This window comes from Balaenoptera physalus (genome assembly GCF_965194825.1).
Source record: "Balaenoptera physalus genome assembly, chromosome: 11".
NCBI lineage: Eukaryota > Metazoa > Chordata > Mammalia > Artiodactyla > Balaenopteridae > Balaenoptera > Balaenoptera physalus.
Genome location: NC_138896.1, coordinates 21,360,926 through 21,387,306, shown reverse-complemented (window position 1 = coordinate 21,387,306; position 26,381 = coordinate 21,360,926). Strand labels below are relative to the sequence as shown.

General features: G+C 42.7%; 2 protein-coding genes and 1 long non-coding RNA gene across 3 annotated transcripts in view; 1 reads left to right on the top strand and 2 right to left on the bottom strand.

Annotated features, from left to right (window-relative positions):
- Window positions 1–1,213: 1,213 nt before the first annotated feature.
- Window positions 1,214–10,183, bottom strand: HMGN4 (high mobility group nucleosomal binding domain 4). Its single transcript, XM_082414840.1, has 3 exons — window positions 10,077–10,183; window positions 9,694–9,979; window positions 1,214–2,982 (listed from the first exon to the last, which is right to left on the bottom strand). Exon 3 carries the CDS (start codon window positions 2,902–2,904, stop codon window positions 2,632–2,634), a length of 273 nt encoding a protein of 90 aa, XP_082270966.1. The 5' UTR covers window positions 2,905–2,982; window positions 9,694–9,979; window positions 10,077–10,183; the 3' UTR covers window positions 1,214–2,631.
- A 114-nt stretch (window positions 10,184–10,297) lies between these two features.
- LOC309638611 overlaps window positions 10,298–26,381 on the top strand; it is a 51,860-nt gene continuing 35,776 nt past the window's right edge. Inside the window, exon 1 of the long non-coding RNA XR_014251217.1 lies at window positions 10,298–21,043. This is a non-coding gene — a long non-coding RNA (uncharacterized lncRNA). The remainder of the gene's footprint in view (window positions 21,044–26,381) is intronic.
- BTN1A1 (butyrophilin subfamily 1 member A1) overlaps window positions 21,043–26,381 on the bottom strand; it is a 32,751-nt gene continuing 27,412 nt past the window's right edge. The window contains exon 8 of the mRNA XM_082414767.1: window positions 21,043–26,049. Within this exon, the coding sequence (XP_082270893.1) occupies window positions 25,376–26,049 (674 nt within the window). The 3' untranslated portion in view covers window positions 21,043–25,375. The remainder of the gene's footprint in view (window positions 26,050–26,381) is intronic.

Sequence of the window (26,381 nt, the reverse complement as noted above, 5' to 3'; positions counted from 1 at the left end):
ACTAGAAGCCTTTTACCCACTCCTTGCTTGGCCAACTTCTCTTTTCATTTTGCTGCTTAGGTGTCAATTATGCCTCAGAAAGTGCTTCCTAATACACTTTCATGCTCTGGCATCAGAGTCAGGGCCTCCTGCAGTATTATCACAACACCAAGCACACAGTGGTGACTTTCCTGAATTTGACTTTGGATTCTTGACAACAGGGAATGTTTATCTTTGATCCTGTTCTATTGTTTGGCAAAGAGAAAGCACAGATAATATTTGTAATTTACCAGTTAAAATGGGGTGGGAATAGTTGAGCAGAGGAAGGATGGTAATATTGCAGGACAAAGTAGAATTTCCAGCAATTCAGTTGTGACAGCCATCTAACTGGTCTTTCTGTTTCAACTCTTTCCCCCCTTACACCCTATTGCCCATGCATCAGCCATACATACACACACACACACACACACACTGATAACTTATATTGTGTGGTTTCTCTATTCAAAACTCTAATGGCATCCCATCATTTTCAGAGGAAAGTGACAATGTGGAGAATCTTCCATTTTCTGGCCCCTGGCTATCTCTGCAATCATATCAACTTTCACTCTTACCCTCTCTCACGCCAATTCAGCCACTTCTGCCTCCTTGTTCTTCCTCAGTATGCCAGACACATTTTCACCTCATCTCTGCATTTGCTTTTCCCTCTGCTGGAATGTTTTCCCCTCAGAGTCACCTCTCTTATTCCTTTACTTCATTAAAAGCTTATTCTTTTACTTCATTAAGAGCTCTGCTCAAATGTCATCTCATCAGAGAGGACTTCTCTAACCACCCTATCTAAATAGCACCCACTTACCCTTGTTTATTTAAAGCACCCTGACACATAAATTTGTGCATCTTCTACACCCTCCCCCACTAGAGTATAAGCTTGGTGAAAGCAGAGACTTTGTTTTGTTCACTGTTGTACCTCCAGCACTTAGACAATGCCTAGAACTAGAAAAAGGAAAAGAAGGTATAATGACTGTGAAGAAACAAAACAAAACAAAAAGAATATACGGTTATCCATGTAGAAAGCCCCAAAGAATATACAGACATTAAGAATTAATGAGTTTAGCAAGGTTGTTGAATATAAAAATCAACCTTAGCTGAAAACAGAAAATGTAGCAACTAAAAACATACCATATAAAGTAACATCCAAAAGTGTACAGTCCCTAAGAAATATTAACAAAAGAAAACGTTTATGGAGAATTATAAAACTTTATTGAAAGACATTTAGAAAGCCTAAATAAATGGAGAATTACACCATGTTCATGGATCGGAAGACTCAATATTATAATTAATCTATAAATTCAATACAAATCCAATAAAAATTCCACCTTTTGTTAGTTTGATTTGGAACTTGTCAATCTAATTCTAGAAGTTGTATGCAAAAGCAGTTGGCTAAGAATATAGCCAAGACACTCCAACGAAGAAAAGTTTGGTGGTGATGTTAAAGGTGGAGGTGGTATTTGTCCTGAGATATCAAGACCTTTTTCTAAAGTTGTAGTACTCAAGATTGTATAGTATTGCCACAAGGTTAGACAAATTGACCAGTGAGTCAGAATCGAAACCATCAACAGACCCCCCCGCAGAAGAAACTTGATTTATGAAAAGAGCCAGTATTACAGATCAGTGGGGAAAGGAAGAACTTTTCAGAAAAGTTGGGACAACCAAGTGGTTGAGACAACCACTTACCATATGGAAAAAATATTATTTTGAATTACTATCTCATATTTTTGCAAAAATCAGTTCAGGGAAGACTAAAGACAAATGTGAAAAGCAAAACTATAAAACTTTTACAAGGCAGTAAAGGATATCTTTATGACTTGGAGTAGGAAATGATCCCTCCCCGCCCATGAAGCCAACTTGTATCCAGCTTTATAAGATACTTTTCAAAAATAGTTACTTCCAGCAGGACATGAGTGACAATCCGTAACATCTTACAACTTTCAAACTCCCCTCTCCAAAAAGTCAACAAAGTCTGTTGCTGCAATGAACAGGAAAAGTTTTCAGAAAGGGTGAATATTTCACATGAGGCATATAAGAGCTTTTCACAGGTCACCTCTGACATGGAGGAAAGGAACTAAAAACTCCAGGATTATTAATGAGATGATCCACAAACTACAAACAGGAATCCTGGCTCTTTTGAGCAACACCATCTTGATGTCATCACCAGAAATCCTGAGTATTGTTACCTGACGCAGCTGATTCTAGGGGTGCCAAGGCCGCATCATGACTCTTGGTTTCAGGAAGTCAAGGATGTGTTGATGGCATCAGGAAAGGAGAAGACATGAAGTTTTGCTTCCCCACACGGTAAGGCTTCTGAGCCATAGTGGCTGTCATGTGTGAATGTCAGAGAATCTCTCCTGGGAACCAAGAATAATCTTCAAATATGAGGATAGAAAATTCTGTTTTCCCCCATTTCAATCCAGCTTCTGAAACATTCTACTAGTGGTTATTTTGCCCTTTCCACAAAAGATAACAACAAAGCGTCTTGTGTGCTAACAACATAACTTAAAAAAAAAAAATCTACGTTTTTACAAAATTTGATTTAAAAAAAATAGTATTTCAAACAGTAGAGTCACTAGAAGTACAGAGCTATCAAAAAAGTACACTTCACTTGGCATCCCCGGTGCCTTCTGCTTTCTGTGACTGGACTGTGGAGGCATCTCGGTTTTTTGCAGGGTTGTTCCCATCTTTGTTGCCTTCTGCTTTCCCCTTTCTCCCTTTGGCCAGCTTCTCTCCCTTCTTTGCAGGGGCCTTTTTTGCCCTGGGCTCTGGTTTTGGAGGGGCAGGTTTAGCAGACAACCGTGCCGATCTCCTCTGTGGCTCTTCCTTCACCTTTGCTTTGTCACCTTTAGCATCTCCTTTTGCCTTTCTCTTGGGCATGGTGGCAGTAGTGCCTGGCAGATGGCTTTACCAGCCCAAGCGGTTCTTCTGTCTTCCTCACTGCTCCTAGAAAGATTTCTTTAACAAGACACAAAAAGTGTAAACCGTAAAGGAAAAGACTGACAAATTTAACTACATTAAAATTCAAATTTGACTATATTAAAATTAGTAATTTTTATATAGCAAAAAGATGCATAAAAAGTAAGAAGATAAGTTACAAGCTGGGGAAAAGATATTCATAATACATATAACTGACAAAGGATGAGAGTCCAGGATATGTAAAGAATTCCTGCAGCTCTATGAGAAAACGACAAAATGAAAATTTAAAAACAATGGGCAAAAGTGTTAATACGTACTTCTTAGAAAAAGCATGAATGGTGAATAAGCAAAAAAAAAAAAAAAAAGTCAACTTCATTAGTAATATGGGAATGAATACAAAAATCACAGGATATAACATTTCACATCCATCAAATTGGTGAAAACTATATTGTCTGACAATATTAAGGGCTCAGCAGATGTGGAACAATGAAAACACATACACTGCTAGGGTGTGTGTTTATATGTGTGTAAATTAGTGTGTGGCATTATTTAAAGCAATTTCACTTCTAGGTGTTTACCTGGAGAAATTTTTGGGGCTGTGCACAGGAGACCCCTACAAGAATGTTTCTAGCAACCCTGTAATTTCAAAAACCTGGAAACCATTCAGTGTCCTTCAATAGAATAGATAAATACATTTTGGTAATACCTATGCAAGGGAATACTATTCAGCAGCAGAAATGAATAGATTACAGCTATATGCAAAACCATGGACGAATCTCAAGAACATAATGTTGAGCAAAAAAAAGCGAGTTACAAAATGGATTTACAGTATGGATCCATTTATAAGTGTAAAACTAAATGACTTGTTTAGGCTACAAGTATGTAGTCAAAAAAGCAAGAGATAAATATAAAAATCAGGACAGTAGTCACCTCAGGGAATTAAGAAAAGGATGGTGGTTGGAGAGGGAATGGGAGTTCTCTTCCTTAAACTGGAGGCGGGTGGGGAACAACACAGGGGTAATACACCATTATTCTCTGTATTTTACAGAGAGTAATTTTATGTGTCTGCTCAAGAATAAAAACCACTTTAAGAAGGTGCGTAGCCCCGAGCACAGATTCAAGGGCACACAAATAGATGTGATTTATTTTGATTTGGGGCAATTAGGACCTGGGTCCATGGCTGGCATTCAAACACTGTGGGACATTTTTAAAGCTCTGGGACAAAACTAGCCACTCACACCTTCTGCCCCACCCCTGAAAATGTTTCCTGGGGAAGTCTGTAACCCTATGCCCTGACCTACTCCACAATGTTTTATTTCAAGAAAAAAAAAATTATTATCTTTTCTCTAAATTGCTCCAGAGTTTTGTTTTGTGTTTTTGCTGGACCTCACCATCTAGATAGAATGGGCAAACATGGTCCTTGAGCAAACTTAGATTTTTTTTTTTTTTGAGCAACCTTAGATTTGATTTTTATGTTCTTCGGCTAACAAAGGCAACCACCTGTAAATGGTGCTAAAACATCAAATTATCACTTGATAATTTGATTATATGATAATTTCATTATCTATTATCTATTTTTCTATCTACTTTCATTATCTATTCTTCCCCCATTTTTCCACTATGACTAGAATTTCTGGAAATTTTGCAGTTTTCCTTCTTTCTCATGGAACAGAGGGAGAAATGAGAGTTAGTATAAAGAAGAGGGAAGGAACCAAAGTGGGAGTGCGCCTTGAATCAGTCATTATTTCCCTTGATACCTTGTAAGGAACTTTGGGAACAGAGATTAAAAATTGAGAGGAGAAACAGTTCTAATCTCATGTTGAACAGTAGTTCACTGAAAAGCTAATAAGAAATTAGCTGGGCCCTTCTCTTCCCCTGCTGTGCTCTTGCCTTGCCTCTAAATATTCTAAATTACTGGTGGGTCCAAAAGTCCCGGTTGCCACAGAGACACCCTGCAATTCTGCTGACCCAGCCAGACCCAACCTGCTCGCTCCCGAGGACATCTTTCCCTAGATGTTACATGAATTTATGCCTAGTTTACTCCTCTCCCAAATGCACCACTAAAGAAATGTTTGGACAATTCTTAAAGAACAAAAGTGTTGTTCTTTTTTTTTTGTTATTGTTGTTTTATCCGAAATCGAACACAATGAAGAAAAAAAAATGTGTAAAGAAAATAATTGAGAAGGATGCCAGAGATCACAAAGGTCAACTCTGGGTATGGTAATGGTGTGTCCAGAAAGGAACAGGGAGGAAAAGACAGCTGTTCTTACCATGAAGAAAGCAATATTGAGAGATTTTTTACGGCATGAAAATCATTTGGTCTAATATTTGGGTGACTTGTTTTGCGCCTGTTGCCCTAGTATATTATTAATAATGCTCCCTTTTACTCTCAAAAGTGTGCCAACTTGGACAATAAATAAGGTCACCCTAAATAATCTGCATATATTCTTAGAGGCCTTTTTGTTACCAGAGAATGAGAGAGGAAACCAAAGGGTGAGCTTCTGTTCTATGACACACCTCCCTAAACAATGGACACTCCATACCATTCTTCTTCCATCTCACTCCAAAATTGTGTTTCTTAGCCCATGTCCTGCCCTGGGAATGCTCACAGTCTGTTTCCTAGGCTCGGTCTTCATGTTAGATCCCTTGCAGTCCATCCCAAGCAGGGGAACCACGATCGGCACGTGTCAAAGGCCCAAACACAGCAGGTGACAATAAAGATAAATTCAAGGAAAAGAGGCCACTAGCTGGATTCTGGATCTGAGTATGTGAATATGGATTAGTTCCTTGAAACTCACATTTAGGAAGCTTATCAGGAGAACAGGTGGCTGACCTTACAAATATAGGAGACAGATGCACAAATAATGAAAAAGGGCTGGTGGGATAAAAGGTTATTTCATTTTCATGAAGGCCAAGGAGGTTGGGGAGGGAGAGGCTCTCACCACACAGTGGTGTTAATTTAAAAGAAATTATTTGAGATGGAGTACAGGGAAGTTTCTTAGGGCAATGAAATTATTCTGTATGCTACTGACTGTAATGGTGGATACATGACATTATGCACTGGACAAAACCCGTAGAACTGTATACAAAGCATGGAACCCTAATGTAAATAATAATAATAATTAGTTAACAATAATAATTAGTTAATAATAATGTATAAATATTGGCTCATCCATTGTAACAAAAGTACCACACCAATGCAAGTAGTTAATAATGGAGAAACTGAGGTAGAGGGAGAAGAAATATATGAGAACTCTGTACTTTCTGCTCAATTTTTCTGTAAACCTGAAACTGTTCTAAACAAATAAAGTCTACTAACTAAAAACAAACAAATACATTTTAAGAATTAAAAAAATAATAATAATTTGTTAGGTAATAAAATTTATAAGTCATAGGATTACAAATATTCTATCATGCATGTGAACGAAAAGAAAAATTATTAACTGGCAGATAAATCTTTTTTTTAAAGACTTTTTTTTTAACTTTAAAAATTTTTATAGTTTTTTAAATTGAAATATAGTCGATGTGCAATATTATTTTAGTTTCAGGAGTGGCAGATAAATCTTTTAAGTATATAACTTTTGGGAACACAGAGGTTTATCAATGAGGCAAGAAATTATCAAGACAGATACTGAGGTTATTTTCCCAAGACATGGCAACAATTTTAAAAGTTTTAGGAATCTAACGATTCCCTTTTGTTAAAATAACACTTTCCAGGGCAAAATTATATTAACAGACAACAGAACAAGTGAGTGAAATTTTTGAACAACATGTCTTCATATTGTAAAGAACTGGACTGAAATTCTTGTGAAAGTCTCAGTTTAACTCTTCATTTAATGAACTTGCTGGTTTTAGGATGTGGAAAGGTATCCCTCTTAACAGCCTCAAGCGGGGAGGGAACATCCATTTCTTAAAGTCCTTTTCTTACCTATGAAGACTTGAATTTTTTTAATTTTAGAAAAAGACCTATGAAATTTAAATGTACTGACAGAAATAGCCTAAAAAAAAGACTAATAGAGAAATAAAAAGCAAATGATGTATTTCTTCTACAATAAAAATATGCAAATGATTAGTAAGATGAGGAGATGCAGGTATGCTAAAATCTTCTGCGAAGTTAACTTCTGGGAATTCCCCAAACTGTTTCAATAATATACAAAACACATCAATCTCTGTCCCCAGAAACGGGATGAATTTCTGTGTCCCACCCCCCGCAAATTCATAAGTTGAAGTCCTAACCCTCAGTACCTCAGACTGTGACTGTACTGGGAGATGGGGCCTTTAAAGAGATGATTAAGGTAAAATGAAGTCTTATGGGTAGGTCTTAATCCAATATGACTAATGTCATACTGGCGATTAGGACACAGACAACACAAACAGAGAGAGGACCAGGTAAGGATACAGCAAGAAAACCAAACCTGCCACCACCTTGATCTTGGACTTCCAGCCTCCAGGACTGTGAGAAAATAAATTTCTGTTATTTAAGATATTCAGTCTGTGACGTTTTGTTATGGCAGTCCTAGAAAACTAATACAGAAGGAAAGAGTATAAAGATCTCAATGACCTATGACGCATCTCAGATTAGATTAATTTTGATGTTTTGCCCAGCTCTCAGAATTTTTTTTCCATGTTTTTTTTTCTCTTTCACCATGAGTCTGTCTCCAGTATCCAAGGACCAAATCCCACCTCATCCAATACACACTCCCACGCCATCCCCAGCAGAGGCACATTTTAGCAACGTCCTTTCTCTCCCTTGACTGTTACTGAACTGGGTTCCAAGGAGTTTGTTCTAACTTGGGTTTTAGTCTCAATGCCACCCCAAAGCCAGAAGGCCACCCTCTTCTCTCTGCCTCTTATTTATGGCAAGATAGTGCCTTGGGGTTGGAGAGAAGACTTGGAAGAAGATTACAACACCAAGCTTAGGAAGGAGAGAATAGAGGATATAGTAAAAAAACAAACAAATAAAAGACTCTATTCAAGGTGCAATGCTATACAGGAGCAAGAGGTCACACAGTGTCAGTCACTCCCCAGGGCCTATTTGTTCTCCACCTTTCAAAGAAAATATCAGACAAGGTGAGCAGCTTCCATTTGAGGTTAAATGAGGGAGACTGGGGGAGGGAGGGAGGGATAGTGGGAGAAGGTGAGAAAGGGCAGAGTGTCTAAAATGGTAGGGCTGCTGCTTCATCTTGCCAGAACACACTTGGTTTAAAGAGAAGGAGAGAGCCACAAGCTTCAAAAAAACTGTCACCCATCTGCAACAGGTTGGCGTGGGGCACACTCAGCTTCCCAGCTAAAGTATTCCTGCCCCTTGGCATCAGAGAAAGATGGAGAGGACAAATCCCCATCACCTCCTGGGCCCCTGAGACCCTTGCTCCTCGCAGGGCACCACATTAACTCACTGTATTTCTGAGTGGTATAGAGGGAATTTTTTTATTTTTTAAAAAATTTTTAACATCTTTAAAAATGTATTCACTGTATTTCTGAGTGGTATAGAGGGAATTTTTTTATTTAAAAAAATTTTTTTAACATCTTTATTGGAGTATAACTGCTTTACAATGGTGTGTTAGTTTCTGCTGTATAACAAAGTGAATCAGCTATACATCTACATATATCTCCATATCTCCTCCCTCTTGCGTCTCCCTATAGAGGGAATTTTAAATGAAAATGTCTTAGACAAATTTGCATTGAGCACCTGCCAAACTTATTGTCTTGCTAACAAGGGAAACTACAAGATGATAAAAGCATGGGTCTTTCAGAGAAGGTATGAAAATGGAGGAATAATAGGGCTGGGGAAGGGATGCCTATACAAGTTGCCTGTAAGAAAAAAAAAAAAAAGGAAGAAAGGAAGGGAGGGAGGGAGGAAGGGAGGAAAACAGTTTATTAGGTAAGGATTGCCCTTTCTTGTCTCATGGCCATAAAAAATCACATTCCTGTCAGTCATTTGAGGGAATCTGGAGCAATGCGATCTCAGAGACTAGGCTTGGCTAACACTTAGAAATAGGAATAATAATAATAATAATAATAATAATAATACATCTAAGAAGAAGATCCTGAGAATATACCTGAGGCTGTTTGGTGTTATATCAAGAGTTCTTTCCCAGAAAAGCGTTTGATAGATCCAATTAACATGGAACCAGGCCATGTCAGAAACAGACGTAAGAGGCCAGACACCAGGGCACAAGTCCTGATTTTAAACAAGTGCTGTCAGTGACCTTTCTCAAGCTTCAAGGCAGTACGCAAAATCCACAGTTGCCCCATTTCTTAACTTTGGGATCTTTTTTTTCTTTTTGACAGGAAGAGCAGAAGGCCAAAGCGGAGGAAGACTCAGCCCTTCGGTGTCCCCTCAGGAGGGGGGCACCTCGTAAGCTGGGGAGGGGAGGCGAGAAAGAGCCCAGGCCAGGGCAGCCCAGCACCCCCGCCACGACCTCTTCCAGGCCACGGCCCTGCTGGCCCAAAGCTTTCAAATCCCCTCCTCGCCTCCCGTTTTTCTGCCCTAGAGTCTCTGTGGGGACTTATGCCAGAAGGGCCTGCGATCTTCACCTCCCGGCTTCCGCTTTTCCCAGAGATTCACACTCGAAGCCCGAGAGAGCCACTGCAGCTGTTCTGGAGAGTGGAAAGCAAGGTGGAAATGTCGGGAGCCCGAGGTCACCTAATCACGACGAGGGCCAGATCGCAGGAGGGTCCCAAATCTATGGAGGGCGGCGGGACTACCCCATTCTCCGGAGACGCACGCTAAGGCCCCAAGGTACTCACCCGAGTCTCGCGGCCGTGTGAGGGGCGCGAGGCTGCCAGCTGCGGGCCTGCCGCGCAGGTGCTCTCGGCTGGGGCAGGGCCGGCGCGGACAGTGGGCCAGCGAAGAGACGCCCGGAGCTGGGCGCTGCCGGGAACAGGAAGGCAAGGCGAGGATGCGCTTCCGGGGCTGCGGGCGTCGGGCCGCCTTGCAGAGCCGGGGACAGCCCGGTTCTCCCCCTCGCGCTGCGTGTGTCCGCCTCCGGGGCCGCGGGCTCCGGACCCACCTTGAGCAGCGTCGCTTCACAGCCTGGGGCAAGAGAAAGAAAAGGAGGCGTGTAGAGTTTTTTTAAATAAATGGATTTTTAAAGAAAAGCCACATAGTTAGGGAAAAAAAAGAGACAAGCCTTGTTTCCGCCCGGTTTCGAACCGGGGACCTTTCGCGTGTGAGGCGAACGTGATAACCACTACACTACGGAAACTCGGTAAAAGCCTTTTGCCTCTGCTAATAGTTCTCCCTACAGAACACGCCCCTCCCTCCCTCTCCCACTTCCTCACTTCCTCCCACCCGCCCCGCCCCGCCCCGCCCCGCCCCGCCCCGCCGCTGCGTCCCAGCAAATGTGCGTCGTTAATATGCGCGTGCGCCTTGTATCACTCTTCCAAACCAGAGAGGCCAATTAGATGCGCAAACCAAGGCCATGCAGCGTACAGACCTGAAGCGAAATTCTTAATAATTTATTCTGGAAATGACCGGATGGGGGAGAACAAAAGAGAGTTCAATCCCTTCGCTATTACTTCCCATTCTGAACTTTTGGATCTTAATTTCTTCCTCATTGCTTACCAGGTTACCTCAAACCCATCCTTCAGCAGGAATGGTTTGGTGGGGCTGGGCGTGACACGGGGCCCACGCACATTTCTCAGTCTGGCTTTGGCTAGCGCCACCGCATGGCCGGACGCGGAATTTGCTCTGCAAAGGAATGATGACCCTGGCTGTGGTCAAAAGCGGGGCCTTCTCGCTCGTGAGACTTCCAGGCAAATTTCACCTTGTAATGGATTTTCTAACTCCATTGGGTTCCTCAGTGGTCGGCAGAGGAAAGAAGTAAAACAGTGATGCATCCACCGAGCCAGCCAGGAGTCGAACCTGGAATCTTCTGATCCGTAGTCAGACGCGTTATCCATTGCGCCACTGGCCCCATACATAAACGGCTCGTAGGCGGACATGCCTTCATCAGAAACCAGGCGGCGGCAACCGGTCCACCTTGTGGGGTCTGCGCCTGGCCCTGAAAGCCCCGTCCTCCTGGCTAGCTCAGACTGCAGCGCGTGGACTCCCCAGGCACCCAGTTCGCCTGCACGCGCCCTAGCGTCTGTGCTGCTTTCTCAGTCTGTCTGTACAGACCCCGGCATTCTCTGCCCCAGTATCATCTCTTCGTTCATGCATTCATTCATTCAACCAATATGGCACCGGAAATACAACTGTGAAGAAAACAGAGGTGATCCTTGCTCTCAAGAAGATTGCATGGACGTAGTGAAGACGATAATAAAGCACTAAATAAATAAAATAATGGTGATAAGCACTTAGAGGGAAAAAAACAAACGGGAAAGAGAATAGAAAAGCCCAGCAGGAAAGGTGATGAACAATAAATACGGGTATCAGGGAAAAGAGCGACCTGGAACTGGGGAAATCTCCAGGGCAAAGGCATGGAGGTGGGAGCGTGCATGGGATGTTCCAGCAATGTCGAGGAGGCCAGTGCTGAGCGGAAAGGGCTAGGAGACCTCTGGGAGATGACCTCTGGCCTTGTACACCCTTGTATGGGCTTTGGCTGTTACTGTGTAGGAAATTGGAAGCCGTTGTAGGGTGACAATATATCTGACATTCTTTCTTGTCTCTCCTTGGGTCGTTGAAAACATTTTATTTCCAATATTTACTTAAGCAAGACTCTATGCTAAGCACCCTCACCGCATGCTGCTCCTACCTCAGGACATACATTTCAGAATTTGACACCTTTAAAAGGAGCATTTGTTTGCTTTCTCAGGAAGCGTCTCTTATGTGTGCCTTTCAGCCTGTCTATATTTCTGAGAAGGCATCATTATCTCCATGCCTGGTGAGCATCGTAAATAAGTTGAGGGCTGGGGACACAGTTTGAGAGCATTAGCCCTCTGTGGCCCCCTTTGCCTGGCAAAGCAATAAAGCTATTCATTTCTACTTCACCCCCCCCTAAAAAAAAAAAAAACTAAGTTGAGGGCTACTAAACAGAGTAAAACTGCCTGACATTGAGAATGTACACATTGTGTTTAGAAAATCTTTGTTTACAGTTCATAAGGTTGCAACAGCCCTTAAGGAAAATGTACATGTTCCTGTTTCTGCATAAACATTAAGGTAGATCTAGTTAGGGATTTCTCCCCAGATAGTAAATAGGGGTCTTCTGACCAGATTTGGTATTATGTACTCCTAGGAACTTTGGTGGTTATGGACTCCATCACAGAATAATACTTTTAAATATAAATTAAAAAGAAAAATACATAAGATTTCAAGGGGAAAACAATTATATTGAAATATGTTATCAAACTATTAAAAATTTATATTATAATATTTATGCTCCTTTATTAATGCACCAAATGATAATATCCAGCAGGAGTTCTAATAAATACTATAATTCAAAGCAGTAATGAGCATAAATGATATTTTAAGAAATTTGCAACAACTGTAATTTTCTGTGAAAATATTTGTGATTGCCAATAGTGAAAAAGTGAAAAGGACTGAAATATACTGTGCTTTGTTGCCTACATTCATAATGGAAGAAAATACAAAATCTCAGTAAAAAGTTAGTCAAAATAAAAATTTATTTTCCCATCCAAGCTTACAGACTATCCCCTCCCCATCAGAAGAAAAAGAGATTTCTGTTCTAAAGAGGAGTTTGGAAACATGAACAATTGCGCCTGAATTTTCAGAAATGAAGCTGTATGATTAGGCCACCCAAGATGGCTGTTCTCTGCTCTCTGTACATCCCCTGCTCTACCAGTGCCTGCTTCGCCTACACGCTACTTCCGTGACTGACCTTCCCTCCTAATTGTAGAGCCCAATCAGTAAATGCCTACATACTCACCCGGGGACCCAACTACTAATTGTTTTAATCTTTAGATCAGAACATCTCCACCAAGATAGCTTATCAAAGGGGTGGTGAGGGGTATGCTCCTCAGCTGGTTTCCCTGGTAACCGATGAGCCAACCCGATGCCAATTCCCCGTGTAACTGGTAACCTCCCTCTTCCCCTGGGAGCGAAGGCTACTGCCAAGTACCGAACACGGTGGGGTGTCACTCCAGGACCTGGCTTCAGATGTGTAAGATCCCCCATCCATTAAACCACTGATGTCTCTGTAGCTGACTCTGAGCTCTTTCTTCCATCTTGAGGTGGGGCAAGTACAGGGCTTGCAGGCTTGTGGAGTGCAGCCCAACAGAAGCAAACTGAGGTACCTCTTGACTCTATTTTATCCTCATCACATACCCAGGATGGGAAGGCCAGATTCCAGGGCATCCCTGGAAGTCACAGGTCCCATCTTGCTCCTCTAAAATGGGTTTAAACCCAGCTAGCTGGAGGCCATGTTCACATCTGCTCTCCTCATGTCTGCAAAGACCTCCCTTTGTTTTAGAGGGGGTTTTTTTTGTTTTTGTTTTGCTTTGAAGGTTTTGAAAGCTTATTTTGGCTGCCTCAGATTTCTCTGCTCATGCTCTGACATGAGCTGAGGCATGCTTTCATTTTGTTTTTAGATATCTTTCTACTGGGTGTTCTTTCTGAGAGTTCCAGTTTCCAGCTTCCAGTCTTTTCTTCAGTAGTTGTTCCAGTCAGAGAAAGAGAAACAGAGTCCAGAAAAAACAGAACCAGTAGGAAAATATACATGTATTTCTAGGAGTTGACTTACGTGATTGTGGGGACTGGGAAGTCTGAAATCTGTAGTGTAGGCTAGCAGTCTAGAAAATCTCAGGCAGGAGCTGATGCTACAGTCTTGAGGCAGAATTTCTTCTTCCTTAGGAAAACCTCCATTTTGCTCTTAAAGTCTTAACTTGTTGGATAAGGCCCACCCACATTACTGAGGATAATCTCTTTTACTTTTCATCAACTAATTGTAGAAGTTAACCACATGTACAAAAATACCTTTACAGCAACATCTAGATTAATGTTTAATTGAATAACTGGGCTCTATAGACTAAGTTGACATGTAAAACCAGCCATCACTGCGGTGGACTCTCCTGCTCCTCTGGGTCACAGTGCACTATTCTTCCAGTTTCTCTCCCAAGCATTTGGAAAATAGTAGCACTGCCAGCCATTTCCACTGTCAGCAGTCTGTGACACCACGATCTGCACCTTCTCCAATTTCAGTTGTATGGAACAGAGCCATTGTGAGGGGCCTTTCCATGGTCTTTGCAGGTCACACCCAGATTTCTGGAAGTGATTGCTTTGAGTCTTAATTTTTCTCCCAAGACTTGTCTCTGGCTTGTTAAAAAACTCCTTTGACTTCCCAGAATTACTGTGCAAATTTTGACAGCTGCCAGTCAAAGGAAAAACCCACACCAAATATTGTTGGCTCTGTTGTCTTTCTGAATGTCTACCACAGTTTGGTCAAAGCCATGTTAGGTGTGACTCTGCTGTTTATGATTATCTTGGCTCCAAGCACATTAATAATACAATGGTTAATCTTATACTGTGAAAGAAATCGGTGCTTATTTCATGGAGTGAATCAGACTGTGTGTTGAGTTCATAGACTTTCAATCGTTTTATGAAAAAGAAATCTAGCAGAGTCGTGGGCTTTTTAACCTCTCCCCCAATCATGTTTGCAGGCAGAGATTAGTGCCAGTGGCTGGTTTAGAGTGAGACAGAGAAATCCTTCAATATTGATACAGTTCAGAAATACTGAAATGTTAATTTCAACATTTTCAGAACGGCAACAGATTTCAAGCAAGCAGCCAATCATAATTACAGGTTTCATTTGGGAAGTTACTTTCACAGCTATGGCAACAACTTGTAAACTCTTCCGAATTCCACTAAAGCCCTTTGCCTAAGGACGGTTCTATTTCACAGAGAATAGAATGAATTTGGAACAGTTACAAATACACAAGCCCCCATGAAAATATAGAAATTTTTGTGAATGCTTTCAATTTGACAGCTTGTCAAGCAGATCCTTTGGACAAGTTTTCGGACAAGAAAGCGTCTCTCTTCCTCTAGCTGCAGAGGAGAGGAGACTGCTCCTTTATCTCTTTCCAAACTAGGTTTTGATGATGAAGTCTTGAATTTTTTAAAGATGCAACTTAGTTAAGCAAGAAGCAGGCAGGTGGAACCCAATTTTACGGAAAGAAATGGGGTAAGGAAGAGCTGGAATTTTAATTAAAATCCGTGAAGTAAAGAACACATAGCTTGCTTCCTGCAGGAACCAGTTTTTGGTGTTGGAAGTGTTCTGGTGTAAATGTGGCCGATTTCCTCTCCTCCAGGGGCCCCAGGTCATAATTCACCCAAGGAAGCTGCAGCTGCTGAACTCTTGCCCTTCCTGGCAGTTCCTGGAAGACTCCTCTGGCGCCGCCTGAGGGTTCAGGCTCGCGCCAGAGCTTCCCTCACCCCACCCCCGCGCGGAGGGTCTCAGTTTTCCTATGGCTGCGAGGTCTCTTAGGTCTTTGGGGGCGAAGCAGAGGTTCATCTTTAGGGTCTGAGAGACCATCTGGGAGGGCTCGTGAACCTCAATAACGAGGAAACAGATGCACAGAACAAAAGCTAAAATCATTCCTTTTCTATGTCGATTTGGAAGCTGGCGAACGGGTTGGCTCCGTGGCTTAGCTGGTTAAAGCGCCTGTCTAGTAAACAGGAGATCCTGGGTTCGAATCCCGGCGGGGCCTTTTGTGGTTTTCCTGCCTTCGAAAAGGGTATGCGGGATTAAAATATAATCAATCTTGAAGGTAAATTTTGCCTACGGAGTTTCACGGGACTGTATTATATGAGTCTGAGAGTGGGGACAGTTTTATCGTTTACAAAAAAGAAAAAGAAGAGACAAAGATGAATTTGTTTTTCTTTCAGAAGAATATCTACCTTTCTTGACGTTCTTACATTTTTATGTAATGTTTTTTCAGCAAACAAAAGAGGAACCAGGGAAAGCAGAAGGCAAAGTCGCCAGATTTAAACTATAAGCAACATCATAATCTCTGGTCATTCTATTATTTTTCCTGGGGAAATCCCAAATGGATGCACTTTCATAATCTACAGGCAATATTTTTTTAGCAAGATCAACCTCTGGAATGACTGATAAATGTGTTGTTGAGAAGTTTGCAGCATCTCAATTCATAGCAGCCACTAAAATCCAACTATACAATGCAAGTTGTAAATAACTATTTTAAAAGGTGGTCTTGTGCTCAGAGTTTTTTGGAAAGGAAAATCAAAGAGAAAAATATTTGTCCCCGTGATTTCAGAAAAGAAGCTGTGAGGGAGAAGCATCCTTTTGATTGCATATCCACGGAGTGGATAGCCCACTAGAACAGACAGACCTGAAGCTGTTAGCATGCAGGCTGACTTGAAGAAGCAGTCCAGGAAGGGCTGAGGTGCCTTCTTCCAAACTCTCTAAGAGAGAGGAAGGAAACATGAGAGGTGGAAAAGAAGTCTGGAGTTTTAATCATTACTGGGCCCCTTTACATAGAAACTCAAGACCAGGGAAATGAAGTTCATTGTAACTGTTACTCTCTTACTCATCTCCCAAGACCAAGCCCCCCTCCACCTGGCCCAGAAAGTCCCTACCAACCTGGCTTTTACCTTCAGACCACATTATTTTATGTGGATGGTCAAGGGTTGAAATATGATCTCCTGTTCTATCTGCAGAAACAAAATGTCACAACACTTTGAAGAATAGTTCAGGAAACAATTCTACTTTTATGGAGACTTTCTCCACTCACTCTGAAGCGTGATTCCCCACTTTTCTTTATAGGCATCACACAGCAATGGAGACTATCAATGAAAATTCAATTAATAATCAAGTTGAGAAGAAAAAAAAGGGGATTTTATTTGAGCTAAACTGAGGATTATAACCAGGGAGACAGATTCTCAGAAAACTCTGAGAAATGTTCCACCTGTTCGAAGTCGAATGCACAGTCATATACATTTTTGAGACAAAGGATAGTACATCAGAATGTACAGATATGTATGCTGATATTTTACATAAAATTCACCAAGCCTATACATAGTCCATATAAGCACATACAAAGTGAGCAACAAGTCACCATGACCCCCTACAAAGTTGGTAAAGAACGCTATTCTTTTAAGAAGTTACAGCGCTAGCATCAGCAGAAAGAGGGAAAATACGATCTTTATGGTGGAGCAGTCACTCCCATCTTTGAGGTGCTCTGGTTAATGTGTAATGCAAATGCACACTGCACATGAGGGAGGAGCTCCAAACAAACACAGAGGGAGAATATTATATTTAATTTTTCTTGCCCTGCCTTAAAATATAAATTTTATTTCGTCAAAAGACAGACCCTCTTTTTCACATTCTCCTATCTTCTGCTCAAAAAAGCCTTTTTCCCAGGCCCGGATTACACACCTCCCGCAAATGGTGAGGCCAGCTGTGTCCCAGTGTAGATGTCAACACTAGACCACTCCTTCATCCTGTTACCAAACCTGCCTTAACCTTCACCTTTCTGCTCCATCAGGCTCTAGGAATACCTTTACAAGGATGCTTCCAGCCAAGTGGCCCTCAATAGATTGCCTGATCTGTACGAGTGAGGTAGTGTTGCTGGCTACTGAAGCTATAGAATATTCCAGGTGAGGAATCTAACCATCTCTCCCAAAAGCCTAAAAATCTTCCTAACTAACTCTCCATGTATCAATCATGAAAATGATTTATGTGTACAAGTGGAAATGGTTTACAATCAAATGCTTGTTTATCCACCTCGTGCCTATCATGTGGCAGGCACCATGCTAATCTCACATGGGTCATGAGTTCCGTCCTAAAGAGGCTGGTGGGAGGATGAGTCAAATAGTTCAATAGCAATTACAGTAGAGTGGGATATAACACCATTGGGAGTGGAGGGTACTGTAGGCCACGCTTTGATACTTAACTCAGACTGGGTGGAGATAGAAGGAGGTGGGGAAGACGTCATGGAAGAAGTGACACCCAAACTGAGTATGGAGGAGATGTAGGCAAGATTGAGGCAAGAGAGTGGGCTGGAGAGAGAAGAGGAAGAGGTGCTCCAGGCAAAGGGAACAGTGTGTGCCTAGAGGTGAGAAAGAGGACGCTCAGTTCAGGTAAGCGGAAGCAACTAGAGAATGGGGTGTGCAGATCGTGAAATTCTTCTTTGTCTGGCGATGACCATAGACCCATAGGCATCCTCATAATTTGTGGCAGGGGTCCCCAACCCCCGGGCCACGGACCAGTACCGGTCGTGGCCTGTTAGGAACTGGGCCGCACAGCAAGAGGTGAGTGGCGGGCGAGCAAGCAAAGCTTCATCTGTATTTACAGCTGCTCCCCATCGCTCTCATTACCGCCTGAGCTCCGCCTCCTGTCAGATCAGCAGCGGCATTAGATTCTCATAGGAGCTTGAACCCTACTGTGAACTGCCCATGTGAGGGGTCCAGGTTGCGCGCTCCTTATGAGAATCTAACGCCTGTTGGTCTTAGGTGGAGCTGAGGCGGTGATGCTAGCGCTGGGGAACGGCTGCAAATACAGATTGTCATTAGCAGAGAGGTCTGACTGCACAGAGACCGTAATAAATCAATTGCTTGCAGACTCATATCAAAACCCTATCAGTGAGTGGCAAGTGAAAACAAGCTCAGGGCTCCCACTGATTCTGCATTATGGTGAGTTGTATAATTATTTCATTATATATTACAATGTAATAATAATAGAAATAAAGTGCACAATAAAGGTAATGCACTCGAATCATCCCGAAAACATCCCACAACCCCCTCCTTGGAAAAACTGTCTTCCACGAAACCAGTCCCTGGTGCCAAAAAGGTTGGGAACTGCTGATTTATGGCATCAAGAAAACCACAGCTGGACTTGGTTTGACAGTTGCTAAGTCTCAAGTGTTTCATGTTTTCTTTTGAAAAGACCATACATTACCAAAGCAGTATGGATGGAACTTGAATTTACAAGTTGTGGATTAAGTGGGACCTCTAGCTGGGCTGCTGAGGTTCTCCTATGGAGATGTAAAGCTAAAAGGGTCTTTATTTCCCATTTCTTCCTGGGTAGCAACACTCATCTACTTGCTCCATACCTGCTTTTGCTGCCAACATGTCTATTCCTCGGGGTAGGAGCTGCACCTGTCCTGTTCAGAGGCCTTGGCAAACAGCGGGTGCTCAATTACAACAACAACAAAAAGATTTATTAGGCATTTATGCCAGGGATTTATCAGGCCTTTATTATTTGCCAAGCACTTTGTATATACCAAATCATGCAATCTCACAGCATACATATGGGGTAAGTTTCAATTATTTCCTCCATTTTAAAGAGGAAGTCACCAAGGCAAGGGATACAAAGTCATTTGACTGGAAGGTCATACAGCTCATAAGTGGCAGAGCCCAGGTAGCCTGAATAGCGTTGGACCCACCTAGTGACCCTCCAGGCACTTCTGAATGCTTCTCCTATTACCCTAGGAGTTGTGCCTATTTGCCATTTCCTCCTTTCTCATATGTTTCCAGGGCCCACGTGGGGACCCTAAATGGGCAGAAATGGACAATATATGGTCACCTAGGCAATAAAGGGAAACTTCATTTGTTTGTTCTTTTCTAGCCTTGCTAATGACCATCTTTCTAAGACATACCAATTCACTTTTCTTTCAGTGTATGTATGAACCTTTCTGTGAGTTCTGAGGAATTTAGAGGAGAGAGCCGGCAGAACAATTCTAAATATCAATGATCATAAGAGATTCACCCTATTTTCTGCCTTTGTAAACTATTATTAGATTTCTTTTTTAAAAAAGGAATGGAGAGGAGAAAATTCCAGTCACCTGAGGTTTTTGATTTTGGGGGGCTTTGCAATAAATTATGTAAAAATAATATTCGCTATCCAAGTTTTGAGTTCAGAATAGAAACACTGTAGGTTAATATTTGTAACTGTAGTATTAATGCTCAAAATAAGCGGGCTGGACGTCAGGAAAATTGAATTTGAGGGATGTTTCTGGAGATGTCACTAAACATGAATTTGTGTGTGTCTAAATCTCCCTTCCTGGGTCCTGGGTCCTGGGTCCTGGGTGCTGTTCTGAGCTGCAAAATTTGTAAACTGTCAGACCCTCATGACCTGCAAGTCAATCCTGTGGAAAATCTTACACAGCTTCATAATGGAATACATAGGAAGATGTTCATTGATGGCACCCTTACTTGTGGTGGGAGGGCGTTGGACCTAATCTGGGAGTCATCCCTGGGTGAGGACACACATTGCAGACCTCTGTACAGTAATTAAAAATAATAGTTCTAGATGGGGTCTAGAGGTATGCACAGCAACACAGATTAAAAAACTGTGGCACGAAAGGGACAAAGTAAAAATAGAATGAGATATATGACACAGCGTCACTTATGTAAATTAAAAACGCATGTACCGAAACCAAAAATACATGTTCTACAAAAACATATAGCAAGAAAGAAAAGGATGATCTTTCCAGTGATTTCTTATGGGGGTGGGAGACGAAAAATGAAATTGAAAGGCAATTAAAAGGAATCCATAAATAAATAAAACAAAAGAAGGGCCCTGTGGACATCAGTGATAATTGAGGAGTAACATTCATTCGACTCCTTGAATGTGAAGGAGAGAGAGAGGGACAGACAACTAGAGACAGTGAAAGGAGATGAGATTAAAATGACTAGATCTTAAATTGTGTTCTGGGTAAAGAGTGCTTTCATTCTAGAGCTCGGATCGTTTCTTTTTTTAAAATATTTTAATTTTTTTATTTCGGATAATTTATTTTAAAAAAAAAAAGGATGAATCCACGAGATGAACATGGAAGAATGTAAGTAAGTGATACACATACAATCGTTAACAATTACAAAAAAAAAAAAAGCGAGTTGTCAGGAGTGGGATTCGAACCCACGCCTCCAGGGGAGACTGCGACCTGAACGCAGCGCCTTAGACCGCTCGGCCATCCTGACTAGCTACACACACACTGCCCTCGGATTTTATTTCCGTGTTTACCTGAACGCTAGTCAACTTTTTTTTTTTTTTCCTGAGGATTTGGAAATTCTTCGGTTAAAAAGCGAAACCACAAGTTTGCGAACTGCCCTGGACGCCGACCCTGGATGGAAGTGCGGAATAAGTGCCAGGTTGCCGGGGCCCCCGGGGGGCTTCTTCTGCATGAAAGCGGATTCGATTCCTGGCTGCCGCGGGCGTGGCGGCGCAGGCCCGGGTACCCCAGAGTAAGGGAACTTTTTCTCCATTCTCGACAGAATTCTTGTTCAAATAATGGCACCCACGTTGCTGAAGTTGCCTTACTTAAATTGACACCTGCTCCGGGAGGTTTTAGGCTATTTATTCAGTTTGGTGCTCGCCGAGGCCCAGCCCTGTCGGGTGCTAGCTCACTCCTCCCTCCTGTCCTTTCTGTTGTAAATCTCCCCGCTGGGGTTACGCTGGGGACCGGTGTAAGGGTGTCCGGGTGTCTTGCTTCTTGTTCCGAATTATCTAGCTGTACACTGAGGATTTGTGGACTTTTCTGTATGGATGTTATACTGTTCTCAGAAGGAGGCATCAAACTGAGACCAGTTCTGCCTTTCACTTTCTACAAGTGTATCGCTTTATCTTCCATTAATTCTTATGGCTTTCCTAAATCTCTGTTTATGTCCAGCAAAGCTACCAGATCTGTACCACAAAGAGTTTCTAATTGGTATGGAACACTCCTCAAAGAGAACTTAGTTTACGTCCTTAGAACTAAACCATGGAGATATAGTTTTGTTTTGTTTTTTTAAGGAGAGGATAAACCCAAATTTTGACATCGGTTATATTTGAGTGATGAGATTTCGATCATTTTTATTTTTTAAAATGAACTTCCATATGTATTCAAGGAAAAAGGCTATTTCCATTTTAAATTTTAAAATGAGAGTAAATGTGCGTGTAGTTGGGAGTGGACTCAGGTTTTGAGAAGTTTTGAGGAGACCTGAGTGGGTCTGGAGGCAGAAGGGACAGATGAATTGGGATATGCAGAGAGATGGCGCGGAAGAGCTGTTGTTGATAAGGGATGACAGAAGTTGTACAGTTATTTTTCTCTTAATTTGAATGTCTGAGCTCAACTATCTCACAGAATCTCTGTTACAGAGAGACAGGCCCTTTCAAACATGTGATGACCAGAGTTGGCATTTGGTGTGTGAAATGAAGTCTATTACTATCATTACAGTAGCATTTGCATTTTGGGGCTGATCTTTAGCTGTGGGGTGAGAGGTTTTTGTTTCTGGTTAAAAAAGAAAATCAGGCCTTGGAAATACTACAATTAATTATTTGCAGTGGTGGAAGAGAGGCCTTTTTGATGCTTCTAAAATCACAGTATCACCGATTCTGCTTCAGGTGATTAAGACGGGCTTTGGCAAAGCACCAGCAAGGCCACCTTTCTTCTCTTTTGGAAGATATGAAAATAAAGCCAGAACGACCAAGACTGTTAATTTCTTCCAGGCACTGGTAGCTGGTGCCAGCTGGAAAGAAAGCCTCAAGGCTCATCAGATAAGTTCTCCCTCAGGGTGCCTCATGTAAAGAGGCTAAAAACCTGGGAGGGGGGGTGAACACAGATGTTTCCTAAGAATCTACTACCAGCTCAGTACTGTGTTTGGTAACCATTTTCCTTGAAGATCATGAGGAAATAGGAAGGGGAGGGAAGTCGCAGAACTAATTAAAACCTATGACGATTTCTCTTTCTACTCTCAGAGAAGGGTTCCTGTGGCAGTCCCATCTATTCGGAGTGAGATTTTACATATACATTTCAGGATACACATTGTACATTAAACTAGCAAAACAATTGCTTGAGGTTCTCAAGTATTTTTAAAGAAGTTTGGACTTTGTTTTTTGAACTTTTTTACTTTCTAAAAGTACAATTTGAACACAAATGAATACTTTTAAAGCAGGGGTAAATGATGTTCTTCTCCCAGGAGTACAGTGTAGAGTGGGGTGAGTAGGGTTTGAAGAAGGGGCAAGGAGAGGAGGACCTTGCGTGCTGGGGGTCCATGAAATAATGGAGGGAGGAGCCCTTTTTATCTGGTTCTCCAGGTACCAGCCCTCAGTTCCACCTTTGTAATTCCTCTAAACAATTTTCTGAAGCTCCAGTCCCCAGATGAACTTAATCTATCCTCCTATTCAACTGTGGTTTGCTCAGTGGAAGATGTCTTGGACAGATAGCAAGGACCCCTGCTTTCATGTCCTGGCATGGGCACATACTATGTGCCTTTAATCAAATCATTTCATTCCTCTTACCTTCAATTTCCTCATCTGTGAAAGGAGGCAGTTGGAGTTAATGTTGACAGTCGCTTCTCATCTATTACATTTTCTTCTTGACCCCTTCCCAAAGTAAGACCTCTGTGGTCTCCTGATTCATAAGCCTGGATGTGGATTCACTTAAAAATAATCTAGCAATACATCCATGAACATAGGATTATCTAGATATTGTTATGTAGGTCCCAAGTCAGTAGGGGCACACCAAAATCATAACCAAAACCTAAGTGGAGCCGACAATGACGAAAAGTGAGTGGTGGAATATTGTTGTCCTTGTCGTATTTCACTTAAAGTATCCTGAATGTGATGATAATAGACCTGTCTGGTGTTCAGAATTTCCACCTAAGAGAGAATGCTTGGTTTTAATTTGTCATAGTCCTCTATGAGGGTAGCAGGTAGACTGAAACTTATAAAAGTTGGTTTTTAGCTTAATCATGAGAAATATAATGTGGTACAATAATGGAAATAATATGTTAGTAAGAACATAATTTGGAGTTCTCGTCTGATGAGTAGAGCTCTGATTTTAATAATTTCTCAGCAAGAGGCATACTTAGGAGGTGATCTCCCACCACTCGGTGAACCTTTGGAGACTCACAGTTTGTCCCTTTGGGCAACAGAGCTGCTTGATTTGCATTAAGGTCAGACCCTCTGTGAAGGGGACTATTCCTGATCCTTGCTTGGGGCAACATAGGGAAAAGTGGGCATCTCACTGAACTATCAGGGCCTTCAAAGTAGGAATCCAAAGGGCCTTTCCTCTGGAACAGTGGTTTAAAGATCACCCAAGTTTGTTTGTTTTTCCAATTATGAGGCATCACCACTAAAATTTCCCCAACATTTCCTCCAGAGGCTAAGGGTAGGTAGCCATTGGCACTGTGGCCTTATTGTAAGTAGCTGGACCATCCTGGGACAATAGCCCCTTCCCTGGTGAGCCCACTGCCATCAGGTCTGGGGATGGGTCTTGGATAAACAGAACCACACTGCTTTGGCTCACTGCATACCCACGCAGGTTTCTTTCCTCTGTTTTTGTTTCAGTTCCACTTGTTGGGATAAAGAAAGGAAGGTGCAGATGCTGTTTTCAGCAATCAGACAGACTTATTTATTAGGTTAAGACCATGGGCGACATCTATCCTGGAAACTGGAAAACCCAGTGGAAATGAAAGCTGGGAGCCTGGATAAATTTGCAGTCTATTGGCAAGACAAGACACACGTATACAGGAAAATGCAAATACAGGCGACTGCGATCAATCCAGCTGTGCTGAGCACAATGATGCAGCCTTCAGGGAACCCTGAGGAGAAGCAGCGTGTAGGAAAGCTGGGTGGGGAGAGAGCGATTGGTGGTGCGGTGTGGAAGTGGGTGGTGGTCAAAGCTAATTAAAGGTATGGTGGAGGGTTTAAACCAAATGTTGGGTTGAGGCTGAGACAATGGCTGATAAAGTGGTGATATTACTGAACGATGATGCCTGGAAAAGCCTCTGAAATGGAGAGATTCTAGATCAAGAAGAAGAAGAGAACGTGAGACTTGTGGAGTCAACAAAGTGAGGTTGAGATGAGCCCCAGGCAAGGGAGAAACGCGGGTGCAGAGAGGGGAACAGGGCCGAGGCATGGCTGTGAACACAACCTTTGAATTTTATCTAAAATTCTCTCCTCTATCAAACGTTCTGTCTGATCCCTTAGCCCTGCTCATTTCATCTCTTCTTTACTCTCCTCGCCAATTGCTCAGATCCACCCCAGAGGATATGACTTAAAAAATTTGACATATAGGCCCTAAAACTCTAGGGGCAGGCCAGATGTCCATCACTGGCCTGGGTTCACCTCACTTTCTTCTATCATGACTTCCCCTCCAAGTTCCTTTATGGGATTTCAGCCTCAGATCTTCCCTTCCCAGGATCCTTTGGGTTTTCTGCTTGCCTAAAATCTGTTCCTCTACATATTCCTATTCTGGACACCAAGATGTTTCTGTCACAACCCTAGGCCAGCCTAAGCCCATCTCGATCCCTGAGCTTCAAGTGCCTTCCTATAGGCTTTGGCCTCAAGGGCCAGGAGAACGCGAGAAGTAGTTTGAGTCACCTCTCCGCCCCCTGAATATTGAAACAGAAATGGAAACAGATTAGGAAGGTCCTGCACCCCACACTCTATCAGCAGCAACACAACCTTCTCAAGAGTAATTAATCCCTACCCAACAGAAGAAACAGGGGCTGGGTACAGCTGGCAGATGAAGCCCCAGGGGATGATAGAGAAGGGGGTAAGAGCGAAGGGTAACGGTTGAGCTGGGGTATTCCTTAAGGTACCCGTTGGCTGGGCTGGGGAGGGATCAGTTTAGAATGGAGGGTGTCTGTATCCCCAGAGGCAGAGTCCTGCCGCATGGGCGAGAGTGGGATGTCCTTAGAAAGGTCCTTGGGATCAGCAACTACTGTGACTCCCTCAAGCCCATCAGTGATTGGGCAGATGGTCAGGGGCTTTTTACCACAGGACCACAGGCAGAAGAAGGGCCGGAGGGGGCCTGAGAAAGAGGCATTAGAGAAAGTATAGATATGGGATCCATCAGTCATGTTGTAGAAGCAGATGTCTCCTGATTCACAGTCCAGGAAGATCCCAACTCGGCGGGGGGGTCCCGCCAATGGGAGAGGGGTCCGCAGGGGGGTGAGCGCCCAGTACCCATTTCCATACAACTCCACAGCCCAGAACCCATTCTCGGGAGTCATGGGGTCAAATCCTTTCTTCATCACGTTCTCCCTACACACCCCGATTGCCCAGTCAGTCCTGTCTCCCACCTCCACCTCCCAGTAATGCCTCCCCGAGGTGAAGGCCTCACGACCCAACACACAAGGCCAGGAGTCAAATCTCTCTGGTTTCTCAGGCAGTTTCTGACGTGAATCTTCCAATCGGACAGATTTTGAATTCTCATACAGAAAGAGGTGGGGGTGGGCGGTATCTGGATCCAGAGTCACATCAACTAGAGACAGAGAGAAAGTGAGTCTGAACATTAGTGAATGGTAAAGGTTGAAAGAACTACCCTTTCTTCTCCAAAGAAGTGGGACACTGCTCTAGCAGTTGACAGGTCTCCTCAGGAAGAGAGCTGCCTGGCCTGCTCAGCTGCCTCTAGTCCCCTCTTCCATCCACAGCCACAGGGTGATGTATGAACTGACTGTCCCCAGTGCCCCATGGGACCCTGTCAGAGGGGACTTGTCTTCTAGCCATCTTCCAAGGGCCCGCTGTGTGCCTCAAGGAAAATGTTGAGGCCATTTGCCATCGTCTATCCCCTCTATATCCTCATCACTAAAATAT